General features: G+C 42.7%; 1 protein-coding gene across 1 annotated transcript; it reads right to left on the minus strand.

Annotated features, from left to right (window-relative positions):
- Positions 1-581: 581 nt before the first annotated feature.
- On the minus strand, positions 582-10,858 carry LOC140185035 (probable G-protein coupled receptor 139). Its single transcript, XM_072238259.1, has 2 exons — positions 10,762-10,858; positions 582-1,480 (listed from the first exon to the last, which is right to left on the minus strand). Exons 1-2 carry the CDS (start codon positions 10,856-10,858, stop codon positions 582-584), a joined length of 996 nt encoding a protein of 331 aa, XP_072094360.1.
- Between the last annotated feature and the right edge of the window lie 611 nt (positions 10,859-11,469).

Consider the following 11,469-nt stretch of genomic DNA (forward strand, 5'->3'; position numbering starts at 1 on the left):
ATGACGACGAAAATTAACACAAAAAGAAAATCCACAGCTACATTTCTGATACCATTCCCCCTCAGTAAGACTGTTACACATCTCCATTTATGGAGCTCACTGGGATGTCGTGCAGTTTTAGACCGGCTTTGAAAGAGGCACGTGCTTTCTGAATGAAAAGGCAGCTGCCAGGTATTTTGCAGAGGTACAATGGAAATTGTAGATTAATGAGCTCACTCTAACTGACACAAGTTTTCCACATTTCAAGCATAATTCTCCAATTTCCACAGAAATCGCTGGAATGATCCAATGAATTAGAATAGAATTCTACCAAAGTAAGAAAAATAAGAATGGCTCCACATAGTTTGTTGGCCCAGATTCCGATATTACTCCAGGTTGTTAATACAATTTCTGCTGATGTAGCGAACGCATCTGCGCCATTGTGTTGTTTCCTGCCCCACATACTGACTGACTGTACTGAAACCGGTAGACTGCTAACGTTCAATCACCTGGCTGCAGGAATATAGGCACATTTACCAAACAAATCAATAATATAGAAATGTATTTCAACTCCCGTCGACGCTTACAATTCGATTTGTGTTTTACCTACAAAGTCGACGATTTAACGTAACCAGATATTTGCCTCCACCCTTCAGCTCCTCCCTGAATTTTCTCTGTGACAGAGTGTAGATACACGTGTTGGTGCAGGTACAAAGAAACTGCAACATGAACCCAAACTGTTGCAGGATATACGTCGGGGTATTCAAATATCTGTCTGTGTAAAAGTAATTCTGAACTTGCCAGTTCATAGTGTATGCAATATAGGGGATCCACAACAATATGAAATTGGCGGAGAGAGCGAACAACAATATTATTGACTTTTTCCGGTTCTCTAACTCCGGATCATTCTTTTTCTCGCTACTGTTCCTGAGCCCCCGGCGAACTCTGTTTGCCGCGATAATATGACTGACTGTTAAAGCATTGAAAAGCAGAATCAAGCCGATCGCCAACGAAGGTGTAGTGATGATGTGAAACAATTGGAATGCTTTCCATATTGGTAAATAAATGTATTCCGCTTTCAAAATGCATCGCCAAGGTACGTTATCAATGATAATGTAAGGTTCTACCGCGAAGTAGAATGGAACACACTTCGCACAACTCCATAAACACACAATTACAATCACAATAGTCGCGGTCCTCTCGGTGCAGTATCGTTCCCGCAGCTCTTGACTGCAGATTGCAACACAGCGATCGAACGTGAAAGCCACCGTGAGCCAAACAGAACAGTCCATGGTTGTGATCCTCAGGACATGCGTCACGGCGCAAACCGGTGTGATGAGCAACGGAAAGGCATAACCATAAATATTATTAATCTCAGAGATTATAACAGCAATAATGACACCCAGTAAATCAGCTGCTGCCATTCCCACCAGGTAACGGCAGATGCATTTAGAGAGTCCGCAGTTTCCCAGACACAGGATCACAATCGCCACTAAATTAACTGCAACGGAGCAAAGGAAAGTTAGTTTCATGCGCAGAAACCCGGATCATTTTTACTTGATATACAAGCATAGAAATGTGCTGAATCGGATTGAGTGAACGTCTGATCCCTTTGCGGGGTCAGGCAGGCTTCGATTCGGAGACTGGAGGTATTATTCGTACGGGCTCAGTCACTGTCCTTCGATCGGATGGTAACGACGGCCCGAGTAACAGTCGATCCGCAACTTTACAGCTGAAAGCAGGGTTTCCAGTGGGCGTCTTACCGACCCGCTCTCAGGACAGACCCATCATTGTAGCTGAGAATGCTGCATGTTTTTAATATATTGCGGGAATAAAATTGAATCAGTGAGACTCTTCCTCGGAGATAATATTTTGGATTGGATGAACGGCATCCACATGCACGTTTCCATGTAGAGGTGGCAAATGAACTTGGATCTTGTACATTGCGACGGAGGCGCAACATAAAGGTTTTTACTCCTTCATGTTATGAGGTGGATGTAAGAAATAAAATAAAATACATCTAATCTTATCTAAATTAAAACCAGCCAGGAAAGGAGGACAGTCTAAAAGTGAAGAGCTTTCAAAGCTATTGTGACAATTAGAGAGACAATTAGACAAATAAATAGAGAAAAGAAAACTTCTGTTGCATTAAGACGGAGAGGGGAACAAACTGGGTATTCCCGAAAAACCGGGGAGCCCGTGGAGAGAGCTGCTGCAGCGATGCTAAAGATTTTGATTTCATTTTCGTAAACTTTAAAATTTCTACATTGATGAGGAGTCAGATTTAGAACAAGACGTGATGGTAAAGCTGGAAGGTCGAGAGAGGTAAAATGCTAGAACAGAATAATATACAGACAAAATGATCGGACGTGGGAAACGAGTAACAATTCCAGAGAAAAATAAACGCATACAATAAGATATGTACTTAAATCCGACCAGGCTTACCACATTCATCAAATGAAGCACCATCTGTAAGAAGTGTTCAAACAACAAATCACATTCATGCAGTAGCAGTCAATTTCAGTTACTTACTAGGGATACCAATCGCTGCTAGTACAGGATAGTAAATACTCGCGACGTAGTAAATTGCTGGATAGCCCATTTTCTGTCTGAATTTGTTATCAGTTGAAAGTAGTCCAACTGCGAATATCTGCTGTGGTTTGTTTTGCAAACTCTGATACAGGAGAGGAAAGTGCCCTCTGGCAATTAATCACACGACGTGGTTAGTCACATCAGAGACAGTCCATTAAACAAACACTTCAGGTAAACCATTTATATGAATTGCGTCATCGTGCAATGAAAATCTCTCCCTCGAAAGTATCACAAAATAACAATTATGTTTAATTTTGTTGATTCACTCTTTTAAACAAGAACGTTGTACTTTCTTTCTCTATGGCACAGAGTTTGTGCCTTTCACATAAAATAATCCTTCGTCTCAATATGTTTACAACGTGGACTATCACCCTCAAATAATCATCAGCAGTAACAATAGGCGAAGGGCATTAAGATTCTGAGGTTAAGGAAGGACATTCAGTTTGATTGTCCAATTCAATAATCTTTTCTTGTAAGGGGAACATTCACACCTCCTGCTTGCTTTCCAACTGGTTTGGTGCCACAATAGTGGTCAATCTCACGGAGAAATAATTTAGTAAACGATTAGATTAGTTATGCATCTCGAAGTCCACATCCACTTCTAAACGTATGGGCGCAGCTGGGTCATTTGTGATTAATGTAAGGAGCGTGTTTCACAAAACTATCTGTAAAAATAGATACACTCAATACCATTTTTTCAACAGAACTGCACTGTTTATCACGAAGGACTCGTATTTCTCCCACTAAATTTCCGATTCATTTCCTCTCTCTGCACTGACATTTTGTGTTATTTCTTGCAGGTGCGTTATTTTCATACATTGCGCACTGCATTTTTTTTCTTTTACTATGTTGCAAATTTTACACGGCTCTGTGTGTCCATTATGTGAAGACATGAGAGCTGTAATTTATCCATAGGTGATGCTGTCTCCATATGTTTCTTACTGAATTTAAGAATCGTTGCATTTAATTCGAATGAGTTGTTATCGGCGACATAAAATAACAATAACCTATACCTCACGCTACCCTGTGTGTGGGAAGTCCCATGCCTTCATTATATCTGTAATAAATCATTTCGGACAATTTTTGTTGTTTCCAGTCCCTTGTTATAGAAACATAGAACCATAGGACATGACAGCACAGAAATAGACCCTTTGGCCCATCTTGGCTGTTGCCGAATCATTTTTCTGCCTAGTCCCACTGACCTGCACCTGGACCATATCCCTCCATGCACCTCTCATCCATGTATTTGTCCAGGTTTTCCTTAAATGTTAAAAGTGAGCCCGCATTTACCACTTCATCTGTCAGCTCATTCCACACTCGCACCATTCTCTGTGTGAAGAAGCCACCCCCAATCTTCCCATTAAACTTTTCCCCCTTCACCCTTAACCCATGTCCTCTGTTTGTTTTTTCTCCACTAGCCTCATGGGAAAACGCTTGCTTGCATTCACTTTATCTATACCCTTCATAATTTTATATACCTCTATCAAATATCCCCTCATTCTTCTACGCTCCAGGGAATAAAGTCCGAACCTATTCAACCTTTTTCTGTAACTCACTTTGTCAAGTCCCGGTAACATCCTTGCAATCCTTCTCTGCACTCCTAATATACTTCTTGTAATTTGATGACCAAAACTGCACATAATATTCCAAATTCGGCCTCACCAATGCCTTATACAACCTCTCCATAACATTCAAACTCTTATACTTAATACTTTGATTTATAAAGGCCAATATACCAAAAGCTCTCTGTACGACCCTATCTACCTGTGACGCCACTTTCAGGGAATTTTGTATCTGTATTCCCAGATCCCTCTGTTCTACTGCACTCCACAGTGCCCGATCATACCTTGTATGTTCTACCTTGGTTTGTCCTTCCAAAGTGCAATATCTCACAGTAGTCTGTATTAAACTCCATTTGCCATTTTCAGCCCATTTTTCCAGCTGTTCCAAATCCCTCTGCAAGCTTTGAAAACTTTCCTCACTGTCCACTGCACCTCCAATCTTTGTATCATCAGCAGATTTGCTGATCCAACTTATCACATTATCATCCAGATCATTGATATAGATGACAAATCACAATGGACCCAGCAATGATCCCTGTGGCACACCACTAGTCACAGGCCTCCACTCAGAGAAGCAATCCTCCACTACCACTCTCTGGCTTCTTCCATCGAGCCAATGTCCAATCCAATTTACCACCTCTCCATGTATACCTAGCGACTGAATTTTCCTAACTAACCTTCCATGCAAGCACGAGGAAATCTGCAGATGCTGGAATTTGAAGCAACACACATAAAAATTGCTGGTGAATGCAGCAGGCCAGGAAGCATCTATAGGAAGAGGTACCGTCGACGTTTCGGGCCGAGTTTAGTTTAGTTAGGATGGGAAACTGGGGCAAACAACAAAATATTGGCGATATCATTACTACGTTGTTAAAATTTTATTAAAGGAAGGATTCGAGAGCTTTAATGAGGGTGCAGAGAGTATTTACTAAGGTGATTTCTAGACTTCAGTGTATGCCCTTTGAAGGTAAGTTCTCCGAGATGGAACATTTCCTTTGGAGCAAAGGAGTATGAGGTCTGAATTGATAGAATTATACAAAATGATGACAGGCGTGGATAGAAGTGTACTCAGATGCTTTAACCATTGCGGAAATGTTCATTATAAGAGGGGTTTATTTTAAAGTGATTAGAAGTAAGTATAAGCTTGGGCGTCAGAGGAAAGTAGTTTATACAGAATGGTGGATGTGTGGAACACCCAGCCAGGAGCAGTTATAAAACTCTCTACATGCAAATAGATGGCAGCAGAATGGATGTGTATGTAGGAGTGATCCGCTGCTGTGCTGTAATGATTATTCTAAGGTTTTTTTTTTCAGTTGTTTCCGAAATTTCTGAATGAAGCAAAATTGGAGCATTTGTGTTGTCTTTCCGGCATTACTTTTAAATCTAGTGTTTTAGTTTCAAACTCGGATACGAGTTTACCCAATTCAGAGAGAATTGACCATTGGAGAAATTAATGATCAGTGTTCGTATAAATAGGGAATTTAGATGTGGTATTTTGTGAGACAGATGGGTATGATTCGGGAGCAATCCGAAAAGAAGCCTTTCCACACTGCGTTTCTATAGAATGTTAAAATATGTTGCACAAGATTTCTAGTACACTGATTTTGAATTTCGAGTTGATATAGAAAATTGCTTTCTGTAAGGATTGTGTTTGTCTTCTAAAATGTTAATTAGCAGACAAGATTCTTGTTAGTGTGTTTAAGTATGCTGAATTACTGCACAGACACCTAGTTATAATAAAATAATAGAATTCATAAAATGTAATTGCTGACGTTAGTTATGCAAGTCTGTTTAGAGTTTCAGAGATGCAGAGACGATGAGATTCCAGCCACAGAATGCGAGCTCTTTTTACTTTCCACTCTGTATTTTTTTTAAATTTCATAAATTACTCTAAACTTGATTCCACTCTGATATCTTTCAAAAACAAAAGAGATAAAAGCAGGATATTAAAATGGCTGTTCGGAATCAATTTGGACAATTTACGTTTTTTTATGCTGCTGAGGAAAGTGTCCGTGATACCACACGTTCTGAAAATCTTGCATTTCGCGTCCCACCGGGAGGTGACGCCCACATCCGCTGTCGAGACACATCTGTGAATAACCTTTTATATGCAGGGCAACTGCGCAGAAATCACACGGAACCGATCAGATCCTTCGCCTCACTTCGAATTGTCAGAGACGCAGAGTAGATCAAGGGGATCAGTATGAATATTCGGTAAATCCAGACAGCGTCACGGTGGGGAGCGGAGAGATTTTTATTTCACTCACCATCCATTGTTTAATCCCGTAAAACAAACAGCATCTTTTCACATCACAACAGCTTCCAATTTCTGACAGTAACACCACTTTTACAATCAACCATAATAAACACAATCGAATTACCTGGTCATAGCTTTGGTCAAACTTAAACAAGGTATTGGTTGCATCTTACTCATAATTCAAACACACAGCACCCGATCTCCCCGTAAAACCTACTTTGCGATTTTTTAATTTTTTTTTTTATGGTCGTTGGTAAGATCGGAGATGTTACATGAGTATTGGAAATGGCAGATGGTCGACACTGAACACTGTGTTCTTCCATTGACCACTTATCCTCCACAATAAAACATCTTTAACATTCTTCTATGTTCAGCTAATTCAGCCGAACATATTTTATCTCCTGTTTTTAATTCCAGGATGATGGCAAACCTCTCAACTAACCTCCAGAAGTTAAATTATGATTTTTTTGGTTATCATTATCTGTTATTCCTGTTGACTAATGTATTCCGGACTATGGTCAATGTAAATGATTAGCAGACTTACTGAGATGAGATGACATTAGAAATGCTGCTCCGGCGGACAAAGCAATGCTTCCTCTCACAATCACGCATCCCAAATTAATGTTTTCAGTTTGGAAACGGGAGAAGCAGTGATTCTTTTTTCTCATCGATATTGTTCCATCTGCGAATTACCCGGCACCAGATAAATGATGCTTGTCGGAAATCTTCGTCCCGTTCGGTCGGCAACTCAATTTCGCAGCTCTACTTGGATAAGCTTTTACCACTTCGTGAACAAGGTGTTCAGTTAGATTTCCATCAAAGACTAAGACACCTATGTAGTCACATTAGAGACAGTGCTCTGAACAAACACTAGGAAAACAATGGATATCAGTCGTGTTACTGCCCACATAGCAATGGGGCTATTTACTCAGCGCTGAGGATCTGTTTCACGAGCACCAGAGCGTGTCCCCACACCGAAGGGCCTGCATGCTCTGTGTGCAAGGGTCAGACCTCCTCCCCGTCCTCTGTAGTTCAGCTAGAGTCCGAAAAGAGTTCAGTTTCCGTGTGTTGTCAGCGAGGAGGCTGCTGTAAAGGCTATGTACTGGCTGGGAGCGAGTTACACATTCATCTGTCCTTTTCCCAAAACTGCTAGCCAGTTTGATGGTGAAAGTGACAGCGACAAGGACCAGCGACTACATTACCACACTAGAGGCGTCACAACGACCATTTTAATATAACAGTGAGGGATCTGCCCCCGGTGCAGGTCGATGACCAATGAAGTCCGTACCGAAACCATCTATACTGCCTACATCCACCGGCCTGCACCGGGCCATGGCCCTCGATGTTGTACATTCTTTCTGACACAGAGGTTGCACATTTCAAATGAAATTATTCTATATTTCCATATTTTTAAAACGTGCGCTGTTACCCTCAAACAATTAACAGTAGGCGCAAAATGTTGAGAATGTTTGAAGTTATGGAAAGGCATGTAGTTTGGCTTTTAAATGCGAGAATCTTTTTCCTGGAAGGGGAACGTTCGCAGCTCATTATTTTCACGGATCTTTGGTTTGGTCCCACGATAGTGGCCAATATGGATGAGAAATAACTAACCAAAAGATCGATATAGTTGTATTACTCGAAGGACATCATCACATCCACACGGTCATCTGTGATTAATGTAAGAAGTTGGTTTCTTGAAACTACTGAAATAAATGGACAGATTAAAAACAGAGTTTTCCAGCATAGAAATGCACTCTGGTTTCTGCCGCTGACACACTAGTCCATCTCCATTCTCACCAGTCACACTTTGTGTCATTTCATGCCTATTGCATTAGTTTCATCCATTGTTCACTGTTTGTTTTCTCTTTTTTCACAAATTTTACAAGACACGGAAATTAGATTAGATTATGAGAACACTCAGTCCTCTTTTATTGTCATTTAGAAATGCATACATGCATTAAGAAATGATACAATGTTTCTCCGGAGTGATGCCCGGAAATATGTGAAAACTACGATTTAACATGTCAACAAGGAAAGGATTTTCACAGAAAAGTTGGCGAATGTATGAAACGAACTGACAGAACAGGTCGAGATAAGCAAAATTTTAAATGACTAACATACATTTGGACAATTACATAGGGGGAACTGGAAGCAGACATTGCATGAACGTCGATAGGTCTCTCGGTGAAAAGGACGCGTTGGGCGAATGTTTATGTCAGTCTCTATAAACGCAAGAATATTTGAATAATGAACAAATGGCAGACCTGACAAACACACTAATATTTTCCAACATTTTTTCCGGTTTCTGCCAACATTCAATAGCAGTTGCGCGTTATCTACACAACAGACGACTGAATGTAAATATATATTTCATCCACTCTTCAGCTCTTCTCTGAGCGTTGCCGACAATAGTCCAAAGATGCACATGTTGGCCCAGAAACTAAACATTTGCAACAAACAAGCGAGCTGTTGTTTGTTATTTACTAAATGATAGAAGATACTAACTAGGGTTGTTGAAATTGGCTGATAGGACGAACGACATAATCATTCTAACCCATAACAACTGTTCTGTTGGTAGCGTTTCGTTCCCGCAGCAGTTGTCAACAAACTGCCGTAGAGCAATTGAAAGTGAAACGCGGTGTCAGTCAAATTAAACTGTCCCTATTTAGAGTGTAAGCGTAAACAGGACTGATCAGCTATAAATTAGTTTCACGCCGTGGGACAGGTTTCACGGAGAATGCAATGGTCTTTCTATAGATACAGAGTTTCGGTTATGGTTAGAGATAACGGGTGCTTTGGAACATGATACGTCCAAGGACTGGGGGGTGTTTTCGTGCCGTGTGCCTGACACCATGGTGATCTGAGCCTTTTGTTCGGAGGGAGATGAAGAGAGAAGACGCCGACACGGAGGCAGGGTCCGACCAAGGCCGTGGATCGAAGGAGAATCAGCGAAGGGGAAACCATGAGCTCGAACGTGTGCACTGTTAGACTGTTTCATTAAAAATCGGCCTTTTCTTTATTTGCTTTCTCCTCGTCAACCCTGCAGTCAAATTAAGAATTATAAAGCTAAATCGTTTAATTGTATGCGTTGCACTGTCTGTCATTTCGAGGTAACAAATCACGCAGCGTCCGCAAAATCAGGGGTTTTCGGGGTGGTCTCGCATCTCAATCTCACCAGCTTGGCCGGGCCAGAGATGATCTTCCCTTGACTTATAAGACCAACAGTATCGAATGGTCACCATTGTGGGGGCTCGTCCGAGATTGATTTCGTTGGATGCTGTGTGATGCTGCATTGAACCAATGGGTCATGCGTTTAAATTTGCGCTAAACTATTGTTAAGTAAAGCGATTACGGTACGTGGGTATGGATGCTGCCGGCTTTGAGCGGTGGTGTGAATACACGGCGTTACTGGCATTGAACGCGTACGTATTGCGTGGGATCGATATTCGTACTCCTGATGAACTGTTAATTCGAATTTTAAGTATAGTTAAACTGTAGGGAAAGTTTACATTGTGGGGTGGAGATTTGATAAAATAATGGACACAGACTTCGTTTTAATTCAGACCGGCGCTGACATAACGGCAGTGGAACTGCCTGGTTATATTGGGACCCCAGGAGAGAGAGGCAGGGGCGGTGAACTGTCCATACCTTCCGGGAAAAGGAGAGTGTAAGAGAGCGGGCCGAATCGCAAGTCGAGTCTCCCGCAGCCCGGGGTGGAGACTTCAAAAACAGGGTTCTCTTGTTTCTGCGTAGCAAGGCGAAGGGATGGTCTGGTTTGAAAAGTCTAATTAGCTTCCCAGCGAGGAGTGCGTTGGGTTAACTCCCCGGTGAATAAACAGAAAAATGCCCAGGTTCAAGGTCCCAGCTATGGTAGACTCCGTCTGTTCTCAGGAACGAAGCACACTGCTAAAAGGGAGGAGGAGTATGAGACTTGGGCGAGGCAGACCTCTCAGTTGTTAGATGAGTGGCGTTGCTCTGATAACGTAAAGCGACAGCGATCGGCTGAACGTTTAAGCGGGCGGGCTGCTGACCGAGTGAGAGCCGTGAAGCTCAGAATCTCACTGACATTCTGCGGCCTAAATGCAAGCACCGGAAAAGGTGTTTGTTGCGACGGAAAGCCCAGTTGAGCTCATGACGGGGTTTCGGAGCGTGTGTCAGGAGGAGGGGGAGAAGCTTTCTGCCTACATTTCTTTTCGGCTGGAGAGGCAGCTAAATTGATCGCGGCACAGAGGAACCATTCAGACGGTTCAGTTGGATGAGTGAAGAATGGACCAAATAGCGGAAGGCGCCCAGTCCCAGAACTTGGGGGTCTCCGACTGCCGCTTTAGACGCGCGACACACCACCGGCTGTCGAGCTGATCAGAGACGTACTGGAGGAGGAGAATGCGGAGGAGGCCCGGGACGCCTCCGTCGGCAGGGTACGGTCCTCGCTAGTGATGTCCTTCGTTGAGCTGACCACGGACTGCATGTCGAGTGGCGCGGTAGAGGAGATTGCGGCAGATATGAGAACTGAGATGTCCCGGTTGTTATGAGTGGGTGCGGCCCACTGATAGAGTTGTTCGGGAGACCGATCCTTTGACGGGTCAGATGAGTCCACATTTCAGCTAGTTTTGGGGAAAAAAAAACGGGCGTCGAGTTCTCCGTGCCAAAGATGAAAACGACCATCCAGATTGTTATCAGCGAAAGGTGAAAAAGCCAGCATCTGTGATGGTGTGGGGGTGCATCAGTGCCCACGGCACGGGTGGGTTGCATGTATGTGAAGGTACCATTGACTCTGAGGCGTATATTAGGATTTTAGAGAGGGATATGTTGCCATCAAGGCGACGTCTCTTCCCGGGATGTCCATGCTTATTTCAGCAGGACAATGCCAGACCACATTCTGCACGGGCTACAGCAGCGTGGCTTTGTAGACACAGAGTGCGTGTTCTTCACTGGCCTGCTGCCAGTCCAGATCTACCTCCTATTGAAAATGTATGGCGCATCATGAAGAGGAGAATCAGACAACGGAGACCCCGGACTGTTGAGCAGCTGAAGCCTTATATCAAGCAAGAATGGACAACATTTCCCAATTGCAAATCT

Source organism: Mobula birostris, chromosome 20, assembly GCF_030028105.1.
Source record: "Mobula birostris isolate sMobBir1 chromosome 20, sMobBir1.hap1, whole genome shotgun sequence".
Taxonomy (NCBI): Eukaryota; Metazoa; Chordata; class Chondrichthyes; order Myliobatiformes; family Myliobatidae; genus Mobula; species Mobula birostris.

What these genes read in the sequence shown, in the direction of transcription:
- LOC140185035 (XM_072238259.1), bottom strand. Translation starts at nt 10,858, where the DNA reads ATGCAGTCCGTGGTCAGCTCAACGAAGGACATCACTAGCGAGGACCGT. An exon ending in CTCCGCATTCTCCTCCTCCA is followed by an intron (nt 1,481 to 10,761) that starts GTACGTCTCTGA and finishes GCTCCGTTGCAG; the next exon opens with TTAATTTAGTGGCGATTGTG.